We start from the raw sequence: 20,711 nt of genomic DNA, 5'->3' as shown, positions 1-20,711 counted from the left end.
ATTAACTGCTTAAACAGAGTGAAGACTTAAATGTGATTTTGTTTGTTGGATCTATGAATCCAAAGGCACTGATTATTCAAAACCTAACAACCACAAGGCGAACAATATAGCGTAGAGAGAGATAGTTAAAAGTTTATTTTGTATTTCTTGCCTGAGAGGTTCATCTCAGGTCACCTACTGCCTTCATTTCAGGTACACGTGCATACAGCATGTGGCCTCAGATTCTCCACCTGCTGGGGTGCAGCTAGATAGAATTTGCATGCTTGTAGAACATGACACAGGCAGGACTATCGATAGCAGCTGTGGCTTCTTCCACTGCCTGTACATCTTAGTTTGCCAAAGCATTAATTGTCTCACTCTTTCTCTTGGTAATAACAACAGACATAAAAAGCAGCTAGTTAGATTTGTTATAAGGGGGAAAGAGGCAATTTGTTTTATTTTATACTGCAGCTGCTGATTCTCAGTAGTCAGATTAGAAAATTAAATAAAATATTATAAACTGTACTACTAAGCCCATTCAGAATCACAAAATAGTGCGCAAGCTTTTGGTTTCCCAGAACTCTTCCTTTGGAAGGGTAAAGAGGAAAGGCCTGCTGTTCTGGTTGTGAATCTGCATTTAATTTCATGTGTATGTTCCAGTTCAGAGACTAGGTGTAATCTGTACCATGTATTTTTGTAACTAAATCTTCTTCCAGTGATAGCTACAAAATCTGTTCTTTGTTCAGGCCAGATCCTTATCTCAGCCCATGCACACACAGAACATTTCCACCTTTGGCACCCGAGATGCCCTTACCTGTCTGCTTGCATCCAAGCCACCTGACTGCAGGGCCCATGCTGACACCGTATTAAACGCTTTGACCACTTTACTGCCTGGAAGCAGCTGGGCAAGATATTCAGCATTTGATTCCGGATACTGATTTATTTTAAGATTGTTGCTCACATCCACCAACACTTTTCCGCTGAGGATTTCTTGTAGGCTTTCAAGAAAGCTGTAATGCACTCTGTGGACTGCTACAATGATAACGTCAGAGGTTTCAGCAGCTTCTGCATGAGGGAGGATTGCGGCTCCTTGAGGAATCAATCCAGAGTTTTGAGTGCTTCGGCTCCCGTAAACAATGGAATAGCCACACTGCATCAGTTTATAGCCCAGAGATCTTCCAAAATCACCAGTTCCAAAAATGCACACCGTTTCCTTCTTGCTGGGCATATCTGCAGCAAGTGGGATCATTGCATTGACTTTTTCCAAACCAGACATATCTGACATTATTCCTACAATGCAGAATTGTTCATGTTAACTTATTGCTAGAAATAAATTTAAAAAACAGTCTGATTCTTAAGTATCCATTAGATTATACATCTTGGTGAATTTCACATGTATTGACTCTCAACTCCATAATATTGACTGAAATTATGTAAGTTAAAACCCAACATTTGGATTTTAACTGACATAATTATTTGGGGAAGGCTACATTCATACATGTTAGATAATTTTGGGTTAATGTAGCACACAATACTTAATTGAAGTCTCTTGTTACATAAAAAAACTTTTCTGGTGTCTTGGGAATTTCAAGTGGAAGAAAATATATATGGTTGGTTTTGTTTTTAAAGGTGTGCTTGAAATTTGATATAAAACATACATTGCTGTGACTTTACTAAAAAAGTTTGCTATCTTCATACCCATTGCTACAAAGCTGGATATAGATTTTGCTTTAGGGAGAGGGAGATCCCCATTGTGATTCATATTTTGAATAATGAATTATGTTTTATCTACAGTTAAGATTTTTACTGGTCCTTGGGGAATATTATATATTTTTTAGAATCTAAGCTTGTTATTTATTCTACTATCCTTTATTTCACTAAGTTTCTTTTTCTCTGAATGGGTAAAAATACAGAAGCATAAAGCAAATAGTTTGATCAAAGATATATGTTCTTTGGTGTATTCTAAGGGTTATAGACAAAATAAAGTTATAAGGAAGAGTTACAGAAGAAAAAAAAGTTATTTTATAAATTTAAGAATTCCACTCAAAGTCACATGTGGTAACAGTAGCAATCACAACCAAGGGAATATGGAAACAATCTATTTAAAGAACAAAAGTGTTGAACAGGTTTCCATTCCTTGCATTTCCCTCCCACCAAATGTTCTTTGACATATAACAAGAACCTACTGTTTTTTTTTAAATTTCAGGATTAATTAAGGAATCAAAACTTTGAAGTTCAGGATGGCCTTCATTCATTATAGTATGTATCAGTACAATGCCATGCAAATGTAATATTGTTATAATAAGATTACATAATTACAGAATATAATTATAATAAAATAATTCAAGTAAGAGTTTACTTATTTATTTGGAAGGTTTATTACTCCAGTCTTCTGAGTCTGAACAATGAAAAACTCAGCAAAGTATAATTGGGATTAAAAGCAGGCAAATAATGAAACAAACAATAATAAGGGATTAAGACTCTTTAAAGAGCAACTATTTTAAAAAAAAAAATTAAGAAAGCTTCTGCCTGTAGAGGGAAGAGAGAATGGCCTTGTAGGATAGGAAGAAGAGCCATTACCAAAACAACAGTCAGATAAAAGAAGTATGGGTCAGGAATGTAACATGAATGAACATTTCAGACAAGCACTCCCCTAATTTTCAGGAAAATAAAAGAAAGGGATCGCCCAGTAGCGGGAATGGAGAGGAAAAAGGGGGTGGAATTCCTGTGGGCATCTGTTTCTATGTGGCACTCTCTCGTCAATGCTAGCGGCCACCGCTATCCACTTCTCCCTCTCTGTTCCTGCTGCTCAGTGATCCCGTGTGAAGAAGGGAGCTAGCAGAGAGGAGACAGTGCGAGGTTGCTGCTTCTGGGATGAGGGGATATGGGAAGCATTTGGGTCTCTTCCTCTTGCAGCAAGCTTTCCCAGTCTAGTTTGATGCAGACTTCCTCCCCAGGTCCCCATCCAGATAAAGCTAGGCAAAAAGCCAGCCCTCACTGGCACCCAGCTTCACCGACAGAGGTTTGGAAAGGGCAATGTGAGCTGTCAAGTTAGAATGGGGAACGAGAGAGCGTGAGCGAGCCAGTGGTGCTTCTCTCCAGCCTTTGCCCAAAGCTCCACGCCACACTAGAAGGCTAAAGTCGTAATTTCTCCCCCCCCCCGCTCACCTGCACATACCTTGGCAATGGGACTGTTTCTCTCTGCCTCCTTTTCCTGTTTTCTCTGCCAAGGTGGCGCAGTGGTTAAATGCAGCACTGCAGGCTACTGCTAGATCAGCAGTTCAGCGGTTCAAATCTCACCGGCTCAGGGTTGACTCAGCCTTCCATCCTTCCGAGGTGGGTAAAATGAGGACCCAGATTGTTGGGGGCAATATGCTGACTCTCTGTAAACCGCTTAGAGAGGGCTGAAAGCCCTATGAAGCGGTATATAAGTCTACTGCTATTGCTATTGCTATAAAGATTAGTGCAGGGGATGAACCTAGCTTTGTTGCCCATTGCAGCTAGGAATCTCAAAGCCGAGAATGAATATTTGTGTTGTAACCAGCCCTGGAACTAGATCGCCCCCCTGGAAAGTCTGTCTCTCAAGGAGACCAGTCAAACTTTTCACATCACTCACTGAGGCGGAGGGTGGGCTGGAGGTAATAGGTGTCCAAGCTAAGTGCCCGAAGAAGCCCAGCTGGCCAGCGGGGAGTCAGGGCATCCCAACACCAGCAGCTCTGCGGAAAAGAAACTGCTTTTTTTTTTTTTTTTGCCGAGCTGAGTTGACGCAGAATTGCATTGTGGCTTCGTGTCATAATGGGCTTCACGAGCAGGATGGGAGCCTGTTTTCTCCATTATGAAGCACATGGGTGAAAACATTCACTCAATCCATTCCAACTTTACAAGATCTTTTTCTTTTGCAAAAAGTTGGAATGAATTGAGTGAACCACAATGAAGAAATGTGATTGGAGCTGGGCTGGGGCAACTGCGCATGTGCCCACAGAGACGACTCTAGTGCCACGTCTGGCATGCCTGCCATAGGTTCGGCATCACAGATCCATAGCAAATTCTTTGACCAACATCTGAGCCCAAAAGATAGACAAGCCTTTACCCTGCTCAAGTTTGATGGACAACCATGAGCACAGTTAGGTTAATTTTTCAAAAAATGAAAAACTATAAAAACTTCTCAGGAAAGCAGTTACACCATTAGATGACAAAGGAGTGAAAAGGGATGTTGAAGCAAGATTGAAGAGATACTGGATGCCCTTTTATAGGATTTTTAAAAATAATATATATTTATTTTTATATATTAAAACATACTTTTTTAACTTTGTATTTTATATTCTTTTTTAGCTTTTAAAATTGCTAACTGAATTTTACCCTTCTTATGCTGGTCTATGACCATAACAAAGATTTTATTTTATTTGAGTATTGGAGTAAAATATGTCTTGGGTGGATTATGTTTCTATCCTCTTAAAATATTATTAATTTTGGCTAAAATAAAGCAATTGTATTGTCCTCGATGAGAATATTTTGATGTAAATGTATAGACAGCCTTCTGCAACCTGCAGTGTTAGGGGATAGATGATAATATGGGATAATCATTATTTAGGTCATCGGGTAATTGTGCTAGACTGGTACAAACTGCCTAGAATTGAAGATTTTGATGTGCTCTGTGTTAAATTTGTCACTAGATGGCACTACAGTTTTATTTGTAACTATGAGTTTAGAAGAATCTATCTGCATGAAATAGATGTGTGGGAAAAAAATGATTGTGTACTGTGTTTCATTATGGCTGTGGTGGGAAATTCAGTAGCCAGAGAAATAGCCTTTAGGATCTAGGCAATATTTAGGATCTGAAGACAATTGGGACTTATTTTGTAGTAATAGTGACGATGCTATCCTTTCACTCAAGTAATTCTATAGAACAGCTCCTTCCAATTTTCTTATTGTGTAAGGGCTACTTTCAGTTTTACGCTATGGCTGGTGTCAGCTTTGATGGTGTCTAGCTGCTGTGTTTAGGGTAGTTTGTTAAACTTGTTTTAGAAATATGGGTCATTTGGACTAGAAAATATCTTCCCATTTAAAATTAAAATGTGTCTGATAGAATGGACTTTCCAAATGGTTTAATATTTATGAAATTAGAATTTCACTTTGTTTCTTCAAGGAGAGGGTGTTGATCTGGTTATATTGGAATTATATTTCATATATAGTTACTATTAGTATATTACAGAATCTCCAACTACATTTTCTAACTTAGAACAGTGGTGCAATTCAGACGGTTCTATCAGGTTCAGTCGAACCATTAGCAGTGGCGTCAGGAGGCTCCGCCCACCCACCCAGATGTCATCACGTCCTGTTTTTGACGATCTGCACATGTGCAGAGATGGACGCTCACATTTGCAAACTGGTAGTGCAGGTAAGTGAATACCGCCCCTGACCTAGAGTATGTTAAAATAGAAAGCAGAGTATAAGCTAATTCGATAACCATACAGGTGGATAGAGAGATAATAGATCGACAGAAATAGAGACAGAGACAGACAGACATAAAGATAGAGGAGCAGATATCTACCTATCACTTATTTACCTCAAAATATATTTGGGGGCATTTATATGCTTATGGGCATTTCCTTTTATCACTTTCCTGGCTCTTGCTGCCTCTTATCTTATTTAAAAATATTATTTTAACTTGGCTACAACATTGAATATTTAGGATTCAGGACTATGACGACAAACCTATGGCATACCTACCAGAGGTGGCACGCAGAGCCCTCTCTGTGGGCACACGTGCCATTACCAGCTGCTATTCTGGTTTCCAGAGTGCGCATGTATGCCGGCCAGCTGATCTTCGAGCATGCTGGCATGCAGGAACCCCGAAGACCAGCTGCCGGTGCAAATATGCCCGCTGGTCATCTGGTCTTTGGGTTTCCAGTGCTCTGGTGCACACAAAGACCAATTGCCAGGTATGCATACATGCGCTGGAAACTAGAAGACCAGATGGCCGGCATGCATATGCACAGAGGCCAGCTGGTCTTTGGGTTTCCGGGGCTCCAGTGTGTACGCTCCAGTTTGGGCACTCAATGCCAAAGAGGTTCGCCATCACTGATCTAGGATCTAATATCTAATGTTTTTTCCAAGAATGCCTTTGGACCTCATGTGGTCTCCAGAGGTCTATGCAGAAGATAAAATGGTTCTTTGTCTAGAGAAGGGGTATCAAATTCGGGTCGTCATGTTGCCATCACGTGATGTATTGCGACTTCTGCCCCTTCGTTAAAACAGGGATGGGCGTGGCCAATGAGCGACGCATCCGGCCCATGGCCCACGACTTTGACACCGCTGGTCTAGAGGAGTGGCAGACAAAACAGCAAGTAAGCCGGACAGAGTATTTTGGAGACCTAAATGCTGCCTTCTCATAAATGGTTATTTTGCCATAATCCGCATAAGGCTTTTTGTCAGAATGTTTACCGTGTGCTTGCAAAATTCCAAATTTATTCAAAAGCCTATTATACTTCTGTTTTATTTTATCTTGTTTTAAGGGCTGCTATAATGTATTATAAGCCACACAAAGACCCTCAAAATAGGCTTCCTTTAAAAAAAAAAGATTCATTTACTTAGATCCAGCATTGCATTTATACAGGCAGAAGACACTTCTATTAATTCCATTTAATTTCACTAATTGAATCAGAGATGGATAAATCAGAGAACTTTGGGACTCCATAATCCACAATAATTGACTCTCCTCCCTCTGACTTCATAAATGATCGATTTATTTATTACCTTATTGACAACAGATTTCTTCTGTCTGAGCTTAAAATAACTTTTTCATGGAGTCTAGTGCTTTTATAATCAACAGAGAGCAGTATGCTAGCCTATGTTTTTCTAACTAGGGAGGACAATGGTTTTGGTTGTGTTTTGTCACTGTAGTTTTTTTTTAAAAAAGTGGGGGCGCGCTTATAGTTAAGCTTTATTTCAGACTTTGTAAACTTTCCTTTTTTGATACATCTCTCCTCCCCCCCCCCCAATAAAGAGGTGGGTTACTCCTGGTTTGGCCTGGATCAGGCGAACCAGTAGTAGAACTAGAAACCTGGATGTTTCTGTGCATGTGCAAAAGTATTACGAGTGTGCGCGCTAGTGCACCTGAACTGGAAGTAAAAAAATTGGCAACCCACCACTGTCCCAATATTTGCTGTTTCAAATTTGGTTGTTGTCAGGGTTATTTTTTTTTAATAGTATCATATCCATGTTTACCACCCAAGCCAGTTACTATTAATTTATTTAGAAGTGCTTTTCATTGTTCAAAGCAAATTTCCAAGTGGGATTTTTAATGTGAAGCCAGCAGCAGTTGGTAGGATTGCAGTCTAAGCAAAAGAGCCAGATGAAATCTTTTGCTGCCTGAGGCAAAGCCCAAGACACTCCTCTCGCCTTTTCATCCATCTGCTGCAGTTGAATAGATTGCCAGCTGAGAACGGGAAGCTAAATCTTACTTCATCTTTGGAAGGGTCTGCACTGCTCACACCTGAGAGCAGTTTAAGAGAGACAGAGCAGCACATGCAACACAAGACTGCATATGAACCTCTCTTTCAGGAGAGAGAAAGATTCAGGAAGAAAACTTAGGAGGCATATTTGGACAACTATGATTTTGGAGGTGCACAGCGGTGGGCTTCCCTTATTTTTATCACTGGTTCACCCCGCGCAGGCATACACCTTCCATGCATGTGCCTGGCCTTCCGTGCATGCGCTTTGCTCTCTCTTACACCTTCCATGCATGCGCCCAGTCTCAAAAACATGGCTAAATAGGATGGCATAGCACTGGGGCGGGTGGCTGGGTCCATCCGCGATCTTTGCTACCCTTCACCTTAACTGGCCTGAAACGGCTGAATACCACATCTGGTGGTGCAAATTTAGAAGCTGGTGTGATCTCTACATCACTGTCATGGCCTCATGCCTGGAAGAGGTGATAGGGTTTATATACATAATTATTCTCACCTTTTTTTTTTGTCTGACGCTCTGCCTGCTCTTTGCACAAGGGACTGCTAATCTGGGGTCACTTCCTAAGGTCTTTCTTCCCAAGCCTACATTTATCTAGAACACATGTACTTTGACTCTTTGATCAACTGTCTTTAAGCTTTAAGCTGTACAGTGTTGTTCCTGTGACTAAATAGTTTTTCTGTTTTAAGGCCTATTTTACTAATCCTCACTCAGGTCAGATCCTTGCTCTCATAATGTTCACATAGGAAGCATCAACCTCCAATGGGCCCTCTCATTTTTTAAACTGTCTTGTAACAACAAAGTAAATTGCATTGTTATTCTTTTTGTTCAGAAAATAAGCTTAGAATTCCACCCACTCTCGGTTTTGTTCTTATTTATATCTAGCTTTATTTTCTTTTCTAGTACTACTATATATGGGGAGATAGGCAGAACTCTAAAACAAAATTAGTGTGCCATGAGTTATAAAGTTTTCATAATATGAGGCACATGAGGTGAGAAGAATAAAACAACCAGGGTTATAATGCAGCAAATTATCATTGCAATTTGTATTTTTTAAAGAAATCTAGTCTTTTGTCTTCAGCAAAATGATTCCACATTGTAAACTTTAACAGAATAGATAAAATGTATTGTTAGTGATGATAATTTCTCTCCTATGGCTGCACTGCTATTCTATTCCTCTCATCTCTGCCTTTTATCAAGAGAATACTGAAACTGCTTCTTCAGGCATATGAGCTGGAAAAAAGATACACTTAATGTTGCCTAAATCATAACAAACTACTGAGAGAACTGTAAATTCAAATCAACTAAACCATTACTATAAATATATATGGTGAAACTGAAAAGTTGAATACTTTCCTTTGCATTACCACAGTTGTTAAACTGGTTAGAGTTTAAAAGAATGAAGTATTAATTCAGCCCTGTCATTTGCACAGCGAATAACGAAAGATTCTTTAAGATGCTGGCAGTTTGAAAGTTGGATTAAGCAATAAGCATAAAGAATGCAGTTGAGAAAGGAGGTGGCAGTACATTCCAATGCAAAAAAGGTAGAGTACATTATGATTGGGGTTTTCTTCCTTTTGTTCCATCATATTTTGCTTTGCATCTTTTTGTGTTTCTTTCTTAGCATCTCTTCATGTGACTTAGCAGTCAAAAACTCCCAATAATTCTCAGCATTCTTCACCATTAGAGATATCAGCTGAAATACTGGGATATGTACACCTACGATATCAGGAGTCTTCTCCCATTTAAGTATAATAGATTTATGGACACTTTCAGTATGAAAATCTCGGTCTTCTCACGATAAATGACAGTTTTTATCAAGATTCTGATTGAAATTGTTAGGATGTCTCTGGAAGATAAGCACACTGAAAAGTCCTGGTATCTAACATTGGGTTGACAGAACTAAAAGTCAGTTTAGTTGCTAAGGAGCATTGCTATCGACAATTGGGATCTAAAATGATTGGAGTCACAGAATGAATTGTTCCTTTCTGCTGAACAATGAACACACTGGGAATTTACCACAAGAGGTATTTTCCTTCATGTTGCAACTGTGTCTCATTGCCAGAAAATGTTGGTAAGGTGCCTGCAAAAACATGCTGGGTAAGCTCATGGCACTGAACAGCACCAGGCATTGCGTAATAACTGATATGAAGAGAACTAATATAAAGAATTAAAAGAAGGAACATCCTGTGAGCATACTTTGTCAGAGTCTAGTCCCCAAAAATATGTTTCCTGGATGTTCTTTCTTTAATAAGTCTAGTCTGAACTTGTTTAATGTTTGCAACCTTTATTTACAATTCAATTCTTAGATTAAAAACAATCTCAATATTATTTTTATAAATAACTCCAGGCGGCGAGTGTACCTAATCTTAACCCACCCTCTTCCAGACTGGAGCCTCTAGCTGCGTTACACTGGATTTTAAATCACTTGAGTGCAAGATTGTGGATGTCTGGCATAAACTCCTTTTGTGAAAGCCTTTGAAAGCTTTCTTTTTAGAAACCCTGTAAATTGGTATTAGAACTATTTATTTAGAAATCCACTTCCCTTGCCTTCCCTTAGTTGCTAGTCACTTGATTTTTTTAATGGTGCACTAGAATAAGAATATATATAGTACATGTTTCAATTCTCCAAAGGCTTATAGTGCAGAATGCAACCTCTTGTATTGATATTAGAACTCTGAGTATTAGAACTATTTATCTAGAAATCCCATAAATTGGGATTAGAACTATTTAGCATTGTGCCAAGCAACTCAGACATAATGTTGAACCTTTTTTTTAAAGGTAGTAAAAGAGATTTAGAGAAAGAGGGAAGTGGGCAGGTGGATTTATAATTGACTAAGATAGAACCACAAAAGGTGTGGCTCTACCAGGCCTCTCAAATAATTATGTGACCTAAGTGAAACCTCTTTGCTATTCTATCATTGTAATGTGAAATATATTTAGTATAAATGAATGATTAATTTGCTGCCTTCTCATAACAAGAAAGTTGTCTCCCTCTCCCTGCATGAGATGAATCTGTGCCAGACCATAATACAAATCCAACTGTCCTTAATGCCAAGTCAGTTCTTAGAAACGAAATGGCCAAATATTGATGCATTTTTTTCATGCAAAATAAAAGCATTTTAAAAGCTCAGTTGCAACTTCTGTTGGATTTTTATAACTTGTTAATATAAATTGCACATTAACGTACATGCAGGTCAGTTAGCACCTCAACATTATTTTAATGCCTTTCCTTAGTTGCTCGTCACTTGATTTTTTTAATGGTGCACTAGAATAAGAATATATACACGTTTCAATTCTCCAAAGGGTTATAGTGCAGCATGCAGCCTTTTATATTTTTAGATCAAAAACATTCTTCTATTGTAATTTGAGAAAACATAGATGGGAAGATCTGACAGCTAACTCAAGAACTTGGCTCTGTGGCTGAAATTTGGATGGAGAACAGTGAGTCCTTCTTCTGTGGAGAAAACAACAGCCTGAACCCAGGCAGCAAGTATTTCTGGAGGAAGCCAGGTGCAACAGAAGAATTGTCCCTCTCCCAATGAACATCTGGGAGGAGCTTAAGCCTCACTGGACATGATGAAGGTGGAAGCTATAGTACTGACTTTGATTATTGAGATAGAGATAGGCATCATAAAACAAATGCATGGGAATTCACAAACTATATAGCTGCATCAATTGATAAGTGGGGCATTCATATAATATTTCTTTTTGTAATGTCTGGCCTATTATTTAATTTCAATTGTTTAAGTTCGATACATTTAAATACATCAAAAATAACTAAACAATTAAAACAGTGCATTGTTACAGTGCACATTCAAAAATAAATTCTGTCATCCTTTCAGAGTCATTCTTCAATCATTATTTAGACAAAATAATGCAGCTTGCCAGAAGAAATTGAGTGGTGGTTGTAGAGTGGTAGCAAACTGATGGAGAACACTGTTCTAGTATTACCTTGACTAATAGTTAAGGTAATACTTGACTTAGCCAATGTTGAAGGCAGATTCATTTTCTGGTTGCTATACATAGGAAGGACAGACCCTGAAGCTGAAGCTCAAATACTTTGGCCTTCTAATGAAGGCTCATTGGAAAAGACCTTGATCCTGGGAAAGATTGAAGACAAAAGGAGAAGGGATGGCAGAGGATGAGATGGCTAGATAATGTCAATGATACAATGAGCATTGCTAAGTCCTCGACTTGAGACCGGTCCTAAAGTCCTCAACCTATGACCATTCGCAAGTCCTCGACTTACGACTGGCAGCCGGCAACAGCTCAGCCGTGCCTGATTGGCTAAGGCGCAGCTGGCTGGACGCGGGCTGTCTAAGCATTCCTATTGGTCGCTCTGCTTGACAGTTCTAGTATAAACAGCTGTCAAGCAGGGCGAGGTGCTGAATCTCTGTACATAGTTGTTGTTGCTTGTTCTATTGAATACATAGCTGCTCTACTTACCTCAGCTGCCTCAGGCCTCTTCAGTTAATTACGAATCTAACAAACATGAATTTGGGCAAACTCTGGGAGATAGTGTAAGATAGGAGAGCCTAGCGTGCTATGGTTCATAGAATTACAAAGAGTTGGACATGACTTAGCAACTGAATAACAAATACATGGAAAGTCTGTAGAGATCTCAGTCATCCAGGTCATGGTTGTCCCAAAGGAGGCAACTGGACTTCCTTGTTTTTTTCTTTTGAAAATGTTTCACTTCTCGTCCAAGAAGCTTCTTCAGCTCTGACAGGATAGTGGAATCCTTCCATTCCCCACCATCCTGTCAGAGCTGGAAGCTTCTTGGATGAGAAGTGAAACGTCTTCAAAAGAAAAAAACAAGAATGTCGGGTTACTCCTGAAAAAGCACCTTTGGGACAAATACATGAGAAAGAGAGGGGAATTTTATTATCTTCTGCCTTTAGTAGCAAAACTGAATTACATGGATTCTAACTGTATTAGACTATGGTGCCCCATAGTTTATAGCCCGTGGTAATGATGGCAGTTCATACTCAGTTATAACTGGTAAGAAAATTTACAAGCATAATTGATATATGGAGATCTAAATTCTTGAGGGTTGACATTCCACAATAGTTTGAACAGTAATAATAAAGGAACTGAATGGTGCTATCTGCTCGAATATAATATTTTTTCCTTCTTTTTTTCTCTGGTTTCTGAGGGAGGATATTTTTTTCTAAGAAAATCTATTTAAATTCATGTTATGGCTTACTATTTTCATGTACAGTTTGGAGTATTCAAAATGGGATAGGTTGCCAGTAATAGGTTTTTGTAGCATGAGTAGAATGGTTCACATTCAAAGAGATTGCTGACTGGCAATATGAATTAATCCGGTTTTGGTCTGCCTCCTTCCCATTGGATTGTTGCAACGTTAATTGCTGCAGCCGGGAAAGTTGGGCAGGGTTGTGGTAAATCTAGGATTACAGTGAAAATGAAAGCTGATTCATCTATGGAAATTCTGTCTTTGGTACAAACGTTAAAGGTAAGACGACCAATTTATCGTTGGTCATTCTAAGTGTAATTTCTGGTAAAGCATAACGTATCCATAATTTCTATGTGCTGTGCTATAAACATCTGTGGTAAGTACTCTTTCCGTATTTGTGCATTTTAATTATAGATTTGGCTGAAAACACCCTCCTACACTGTTGGAGTGTGCTGCTGAACTAGTTTGTACCTTTAAAAAAATTATGGAACCAATACCTTGGTTGTAGAGAATAAAATCCACCATGCAAAATAAGACACAAGCGTCTCTCCAATTCTGCTGAAAATTGCAGTACTTGATCAGTAAATCTGAAAAAGGGGTCTAAGCAGGACAAAATGAAGTTGCATTTGCATCATACCACCACCCATCATTACATTAGTGTGTGCAAGTTGAATGGCATCTAGGATCCAAATATTCCTATATGTCTCCTCTCTTTTTCTCCCCCCTCTCCCTCTCCCTCCCTCTGTCCCTCTCCCTCTGTCCCTTTCCCTCTCCCCCACCCTCCCCTTCCCTCCCTGTCTCCCCCTACCTCCCTCCCTCTCCCTTCCTCCCCTTCCCTTTTATTTGGCATTTATATGGCTGCCACTTCACCAAAGATAAATATGAATGAAACACAACAAACATTCCAGAACAATTAGGATCATACCCTTCATCTGATGATATATGATACCTGAGCCTGCAGGTTTTTTTTAAAAAAAAACTGGGCAGGATTTGGAAAGAATCCAGGCAATTTTTTTTTAAGAAGAATTGTGTGACTGAGGAAAGCAGGAGAACAGGTCCCTCACAGCCCCATTATTTTGATTTAATAATGTTAGTCATCATTATCAACCTATCATTGTTCTTTCTGTACTATGTCAATCTCTCTCTGGTGAAGGGGGGACACCAGAGTCCTTGAGAATAAACCTTTTCCGTAGGGATTGAGGATTTTCTGATCCTTGCTGGAATTAAAGACTGCATTGATAAGAGAGGAAAAGTAGAAATGGTGGAAAAGGGTGATAGCAGACACAAGTTGATGACAGAGAGAAAAGTTAAGATAAAAAACCCCACAGCTTGGCTTCCCTAATCCGGGCCTGTAAAAACAGCCTAATTATTCACTGTGGCTTCACCTCAAACCAGCTCTGTGACCACACAGAAACTGAGCCACTCAGTCAAGCTGGAAGCTGCAATTCAGGAATAGCTTGACCTCCTGATGCCCCTAACTAGAAGGTCTATTCAAGCCCACAGATGGAAAGGGAAGAAAGGTTGATATTCCAGATCAACAAGCCAAACAATGGAATCCAGCCTGAATGGGAACTCCTGAAAAACATAGGAGATCAGGCATCTCATCTCCCTTCACAAAAAATATTTTCAACTGGGGAATCTATTTCCAGGCAAAAGAGTTACCAAAGAATGATATACTGTACCCAGTGGTGGGTTCCTACTGGTTTGGACTGGTTCGGCTGAACTGGTAGTGTGTTTTTCGTTTCTGTGCATGCACAAAATAATTTGTATTGCACTGTGCATGCATGTACAGCACGCATCAAGTGCATGCATGCAGCGCACCCACAAGCAAACCAGCAGTAGTGACTGGTGGCACCCATCCCTGACTGTAACTGCGCCTAATTATCAAATATGGCTCTGGATTAATTGTTACCCCGCATTGCATATCTCTGAATCAGCAATACTGTATCCTGAGAAGAGTACCAAGTGCATCAGCATGCATATACCCAGCCAGATTGCTTGTGTCGTTTGTATGTATACCTTGTGCCTGTTGCCTTGAATGCCAAAAAACACAGTGAGAAGGTTTTGTTTCTTTTATTTTTCCCTGCAAGTAAATTACAAGAGCTTTTTTCAGAACTCTGATGAAAGGACTAACAAAACAAAATCTTGGTAACAAAAACTTGATATCTGGACATGGCCTCTTCAAGCAAACCTGGCATGTTAATTTACTTAAAAGAGTGGTGGAGCTGTAATAATGGTGGAATAAACTTTATTGATGACCATGCTGACACAGTGGATATTAGCCACTATAAGATATGATGAAATAAGATAAGATTTAGCAAAGTAAGATAAAGTAAAAATAAGAGTTAGGAAAAAAAATGTACCCTACCTTTTTCCAACAAAGATGCTTCAAAAATGGGTAGAACCCTCAGTCTCGTTCCAGTTTGATGGAAGGGTGGGTTCCTGAGAGAGAAGAAGACAAGGCGGTATGGTTCTGTGTCCTCTGTTTACCTTACATAAATTAAGTTTGCAATTGCTTTCATAAGATTAGATGGGCTGTGTCTAATCTTATACATTTGCATCATAGAGCAATCATTGGAAAACCAAGGCGTCGGTTTCTGTTTCTACTTCTCTGCTATTGCAGACAGAACAGTGTACAGTATGGCATTTATATAAACTAGATTAATCCCTCAAATATTGAGGAAGACTTACCCATTGTCTACTTCTGTTTGTAGAATAGGAAGGTCTCCTATTGGTTTTTGTGTCAGGTTGCAAAATATCTGCGCTACGTCCTGCACACCAGACTTTAAAAAGGTGCTGTCTTTCATTTCATACAGTTCTTCTTTCTCACCCATGTAAATGATTCATTAATGTAAGCTTTACAATGCATCCCTCTAACACATATTCATATGTGCAAAAGGCAAGTGGTTTAAACTCGCCACCCAACAATACAGATACAAATTCATATAGTTTTGATTTCTCTTCCATAGGATTGATTAATTAAAGTAAGCTTTATAATGCACCTCTTTAGCACTTATCATGTGGTTACATATGTAGCAGGGTTTAAATTAAAAGCTGATCATCTAACTATATAGATATTATTAATCTTTTCAGTACTTTGAGCATTTTTGTACTTCACAGAACTTTCTAAATATCAGGATCTTGAAAATCTCCTTAAGCATTCATTATGAAGTAGTTTTGAAAAAGGTTTTGGTCTGAAGAATATGCACTTGTTAAAGACTTTTTGTACGCAAGGAGTCATGACTATTCCTTGTCGTTGCATGTGAATATTTTAGTACGCAATTAGAATGCTTTGTTATTATTGTTTAAGGCTATGTTAAATCACCCTGGCAACTCATTTTGGTGTTAGAAAGGTCATATCTGTCTGAATCTTCCTCTTGAAAATAATATAATCTTCTCTGCTATTTTTCAAAGTTACTTTATTAATATTGCTGCAAATATTTGAAATGTATTTCTAGTGAGTTTAAAAGAACAGAAAAAGAAGACAGATTAAACTGGACATTTATGAAGGGAAATTCCAAATATTTTTCTATGTTTGCTCAGGGTGCAAAATAGAAGACCATCAAATTCCAGTTTTATCACTGTAGTTCAGTGGTAAAAATTATATTCTGCATGTGGAAACATCAAGATTTGGTACCAACCACTCCAGGCTCAGATATACATACCTATTATGCTATTGTCTTCCAACATAAGCAACATTATGGAGATGTCAGAAAATGTATATGAACTCATAAGCCCCGAAAAGTGGATAAGAAAAATAAATGTTAGCTAAAACTAGTTTATAGCATTATCCTTCACAACACTTCACTACAACATTTTACCTTTGTAAACCTCAAGCGGCAGAAGTAGAGGACTTGGCTCACATCCTATTTGATTGTTGTTTGCATAAGTGGGTGAGAGACAGGTACCTTGGTCTATATATTAAACGAATGACCCATTGGGATTCCCATATCAAAACAATTTATCTTATGTGTGTACAGAGTTTGAAAATAATAATTAACATAGCACGGTATCTGAGTAAAATGATCTGGTTGAGATTGGCATACGTGGGATTAGATTATAGGGGTGATATTGAGAATATAATGATCTTATTTTATCCATATTTTTATTCTAGTTTTATATCTATATATTATATCTTATTCTATTTTATCTCATTGTAATATTTTATATATTTCTACTGCATTTTACCTTTTATATTGTACCTTACCATGGTTGATACTGATATAATCGACTGACTAATCAATGATCAATAAAGTAAAGTAAACCTGTATTGCTATCATTATATTGATACATGATTTTGCATATTAGCTTTTGTCCTTTAAATTTAACCCTTTAAATATTTTCTTTAATTTTATCCAGCTATGGCTTCCTTGGTCTTCTCTTTCATCTTGATGTATTTATTCTATCTCCATTTATTTGTTCCATAATTGCATTCTTGATTATTCTCTGCTTATACAAATAATTGTAAACTCTTCTTACTTGTCATTTTGAATTCAGTGAATTAGAATTCAATGAATTCTCCATTCATTCAGCAATCATTGACTCTTGATCCTATCTCATTCCATTCCCACTGCATTCATAATTCCCTTGGAGTTTGATGCATAAATTATAATATCCAAAATACTTACCACTTTTTATGAACTATTTAAGATTCATAGCAAATTTAAGTTCCAGCCAACAATATTATATCCACTCACTTCAAGTACAGCTGTGAAGTGGTCCTTGAAATCTAAGACAGCTGAGAGCAAACAAGGACAAGTAATCTGTGGTTCTTGGATCACATGCGTCCTCCTAGTACCTTTTTGTGTGTGTGCATTCTTCAGAACCACCAGTTAGGTGAAGCTGAAATACTTTGTTGCTGGAGAATTGGGGAAGATTTAAGGGGTGATATGAATATCTCAAAATCTGCAGAGACTTAAGGCAACCAATTAGAAATCTGTACCACTCTATAACGTCTTCTCCAAACTGCACTGATTTTTCTCTTGTTTTTCTTCTTTTTATGACATAGAAGATTCCTTTCACTCCTCCCAAGATCTGGGGTGGGTTGATTTGAATTAGGTACTCAATATAGGTCCATGTGAATCCAATGGGACAAAACCTATGTAACCTCATTCTGATTTAAACCTCGCCATTTACACTGGAAATTAAGGGTAGCTATTTTTGACTGAACCCAACACAGAAAGAGACTTGTACATGTTTCAGTTTGCTTAAAGGAGCAAAAATTATCTGAATAGCTTTCAGAACACTATAGCTAGATTTGTTATTTTAGGACGAATTCCAACCCTGCACACATTTTATTTGGGTGGAAGCCCAGATCAATCCAAAGAGACTGACCTGAGAAAGCACAGCTTTGATTAGGTTGACCTGAAGGCAAAGAAATCAAGGTGGTTTGGGCAGCACACCCCACAAATTTAAGTAATATGCTGCAGGGTTACAACAAACAAGCCTTAGGTCAAATTGACCACACATTTGGCTAGAATATAAAAGGTATTCCATCTCATTGGAGGGAGTCAAATGGACTTCTCAGAATAATTAATTGGCCCTTTTAAACTTTTCTGAATATACTTCAAATATAGGTCCTAATTTTGGAAAACATGAATTCACTATTTATGGGGAGCATTGGTAATAATGGCAGGGAACTGCCTATTCAGTAGGTGGATCAACAGTTTTCATTCAAGATAATAAAACTAATCCCAGTCTCCCTCCCCCCCCCACATTATTTTCAACCCTTGTCCTTAAATGAACTTCAAAAATAATGGAAAAAAATAGTTACATCTAACTTAGAGTATAAGTCAGATAAGGGATGGCAGTTTAAATGAAAATTTTCTCTTGCACCCTTCAATATTTTAAAAAGGACAGATAGCCTTTATTCTTTTCTATTCTCTGCAACAAAGCAGATTAAACTTTTTGTCTTGGAAACAAACAAGTAAAAAACCCCATTCTTGCAGACAAATGCAATTTTACTATGAGGCTTTCCAGAAGGAAAAGTAGAAATTCCCAGAGTTGACAATTTGGATAACATTATGTATGTAACAAATATTATTTGTAGCAGTATTATTAATAATATTATTAATATTATTGCTTATGTGTCATGATCTGCACATATTTCTCAAGAATTAAAAAGCCTACGTGTTTTCTACTCAAAATTCTGAAATATAAAAGACTATAAAGAGATTTTGGCAACCTTATTAAGACATGAGCTATTATTTTTTTAGCAATGTTAAAAACATGTTTTAACGGATTTATCCTTGTTGAAAATTAGATGGTAATTGTAATTGTAATTGTAATTGTAATTGTTTATTTGTATGCCGCCCTTTTCCCTGGGGGGACTCAGGGCGGCTCACAATCCAAGGGGGGGAAAAGACAAACTTTTACATATAAGACAATACATGATTAAAACGCAACATTGGTGAAACCTGATGTATATGAAAATTAATTTAGACAGGCAGTACAGTGGAAGAGGTTGCCTTGTTGTCTCTCTTCAATTCTGTAGGCTTTTTTCTGTTTAAAAGTGCAGTGAGAATAAAACTGCATGCATCTGATAAAGTTGACAATAATCCCTAAAAAGCCAGCTCTATAAATCTTTGTCGAGCTTTAAGGTAGCCCAGGATTCTTAGTCAATCACACAATTTTTACATAATTTCTTTTTTGTAGTTTTAATTAAACATTATCATTAAAAAGATAAAAACAAAGCTTAAACTTTTAAAAATTGCATAATAATGTCAAGTTTAATGACAGCTTTTCATATTTTGCAGAACCATGAATAGATGGGAAACTTTCCCTATTTTCTGCTTTACTTACAAGAAGTAAAATCCTTCCATCTGCCACATGTGATGGCTTTGCAATGAAGATTAATTTGGGAAAACAAATTCTAAAGTTCACCTGTGAAGCAGAATAATTGTTCAGTGGGAAAGTCTGCGTGGTTCTTTCAGTGACTTTGCCCGTTTCAAATGAAAACCTACCTTAAACTTTTTGCCAGCCTTCTGAGTCAATAAAGACTGTCCAGCTGCAGTAGCATCTGCCTGGAGGCACACATCAGCTTCCTCTCACTTGGAACAGAGTGGGGCGATCCGTAATGATTCCCGGCCATATATCAGCTGGAGTGAAGAGACAGGAAAGGGAGGTGAATGGGGAGGGGGGGAGGAAGAGCTCTGATTTTGCAAACCTGTACATTACAATACTGGAGACAGTATTTCCCAACAGTGATGTTGGGAAAATCCCTTTCTCGACCGCTGGTTTGTTGTTGGGCAAGGCTTAGTCAGGGTTTCTTCCTTCAGAGTGACAGACGTTTTTGGGGCTCGCCTGCTCTTGTTCAACTTTTCCTCTTCTATTATGCACTTGAAATATGATTAAGCAATCCTCTGACTAGAAAAAACAATCCTGTTTGCTTTTTAAGTCAAGTTGTTTTTAGAGAGGATTGCTTAGAAAGAAGTCCAAGGAGAACACACATTTCTTTCACACTGATATGTGCTGATCTGTGTAATGAATTATCCAGTCTGCTTCCCTTAAGGCAGTAGGCAATTATGTGTCTGCAGATACTTTCTTTGTGCCTGACAGCACTCCTATGTCACTGTATCACTTAGATTTTACAAAATTAAAATAACGCATGGTTCCAAAAAGAAAGGAAAGCATAGATTAGTATCCTATGGCATTCTGTAGACAACCAAGCCCAAGCCCCAGCCGGAGAAACCAGAGTTCAACTGTTCCATCAAAGGTACCAGCTTAAAATGTTGGGAACCCTTCACATAGATGCACATTTAGGAACAGCCAGTATAGTTTTAAGTAGAAAGTCAATGTGATATAAGCTCCAATATAAACTGCAAGCAAGAGGCATGTACCTGCTGCAATGGAAGATAAAGTCCCTCTTCCGACAGCTCTTCACCTGAACTGCTGTTAGGCTGTACAACTCATTAAATAGCAGATAATTTTCAAATCGACTGTCTTCCGTAAGGTAAGGCATGTGGCTTCTGTATGTGCTTGTGGGATACATTCCTTTGGTTTGTTTACTTACTTTTATTCTGATTCTGTTGTACCGTATATACTCGAGTATAGGTCGATCCGAATA

The 20,711-nt window shown here is 38.2% G+C and overlaps 1 protein-coding gene and 1 long non-coding RNA gene across 4 annotated transcripts in view; one reads left to right on the top strand and one right to left on the bottom strand.

Moving 5' to 3' along the window:
* Nucleotides 1–5,305, top strand: part of LOC116521103 — a 17,982-nt gene extending 12,677 nt beyond the window's left edge. The window contains exon 3 of the long non-coding RNA XR_004256914.1: nt 5,219–5,305. This is a non-coding gene — a long non-coding RNA (uncharacterized LOC116521103). The remainder of the gene's footprint in view (nt 1–5,218) is intronic.
* Nucleotides 1–20,711, bottom strand: part of STEAP4 (STEAP4 metalloreductase) — a 27,346-nt gene extending 6,635 nt beyond the window's left edge. The window contains exons 1-5 of one of the 3 annotated variants that reach the window (XM_032235755.1): nt 20,485–20,711; nt 19,609–19,743; nt 15,015–15,088; nt 13,144–13,246; nt 794–1,269 (exon numbers count right to left, since the gene is read on the bottom strand). In XM_032235755.1, the coding sequence (XP_032091646.1) occupies nt 794–1,269; nt 13,144–13,171 (504 nt within the window). In that variant the 5' untranslated portion in view covers nt 13,172–13,246; nt 15,015–15,088; nt 19,609–19,743; nt 20,485–20,711. Of the gene's footprint in view, nt 1–793; nt 1,270–13,143; nt 13,247–15,014; nt 15,089–19,608 lie in introns of all 3 variants that reach the window. The other 2 variants (XM_032235754.1, XM_032235756.1) reach the window with 2 other exon arrangements.

This window comes from Thamnophis elegans, chromosome Z (assembly GCF_009769535.1).
Source record: "Thamnophis elegans isolate rThaEle1 chromosome Z, rThaEle1.pri, whole genome shotgun sequence".
Classification (NCBI taxonomy): domain Eukaryota; kingdom Metazoa; phylum Chordata; class Lepidosauria; order Squamata; family Colubridae; genus Thamnophis; species Thamnophis elegans.
Note: the sequence above shows the minus strand (reverse complement) of the source record. Positions and strands in the feature narration are given on the sequence as shown.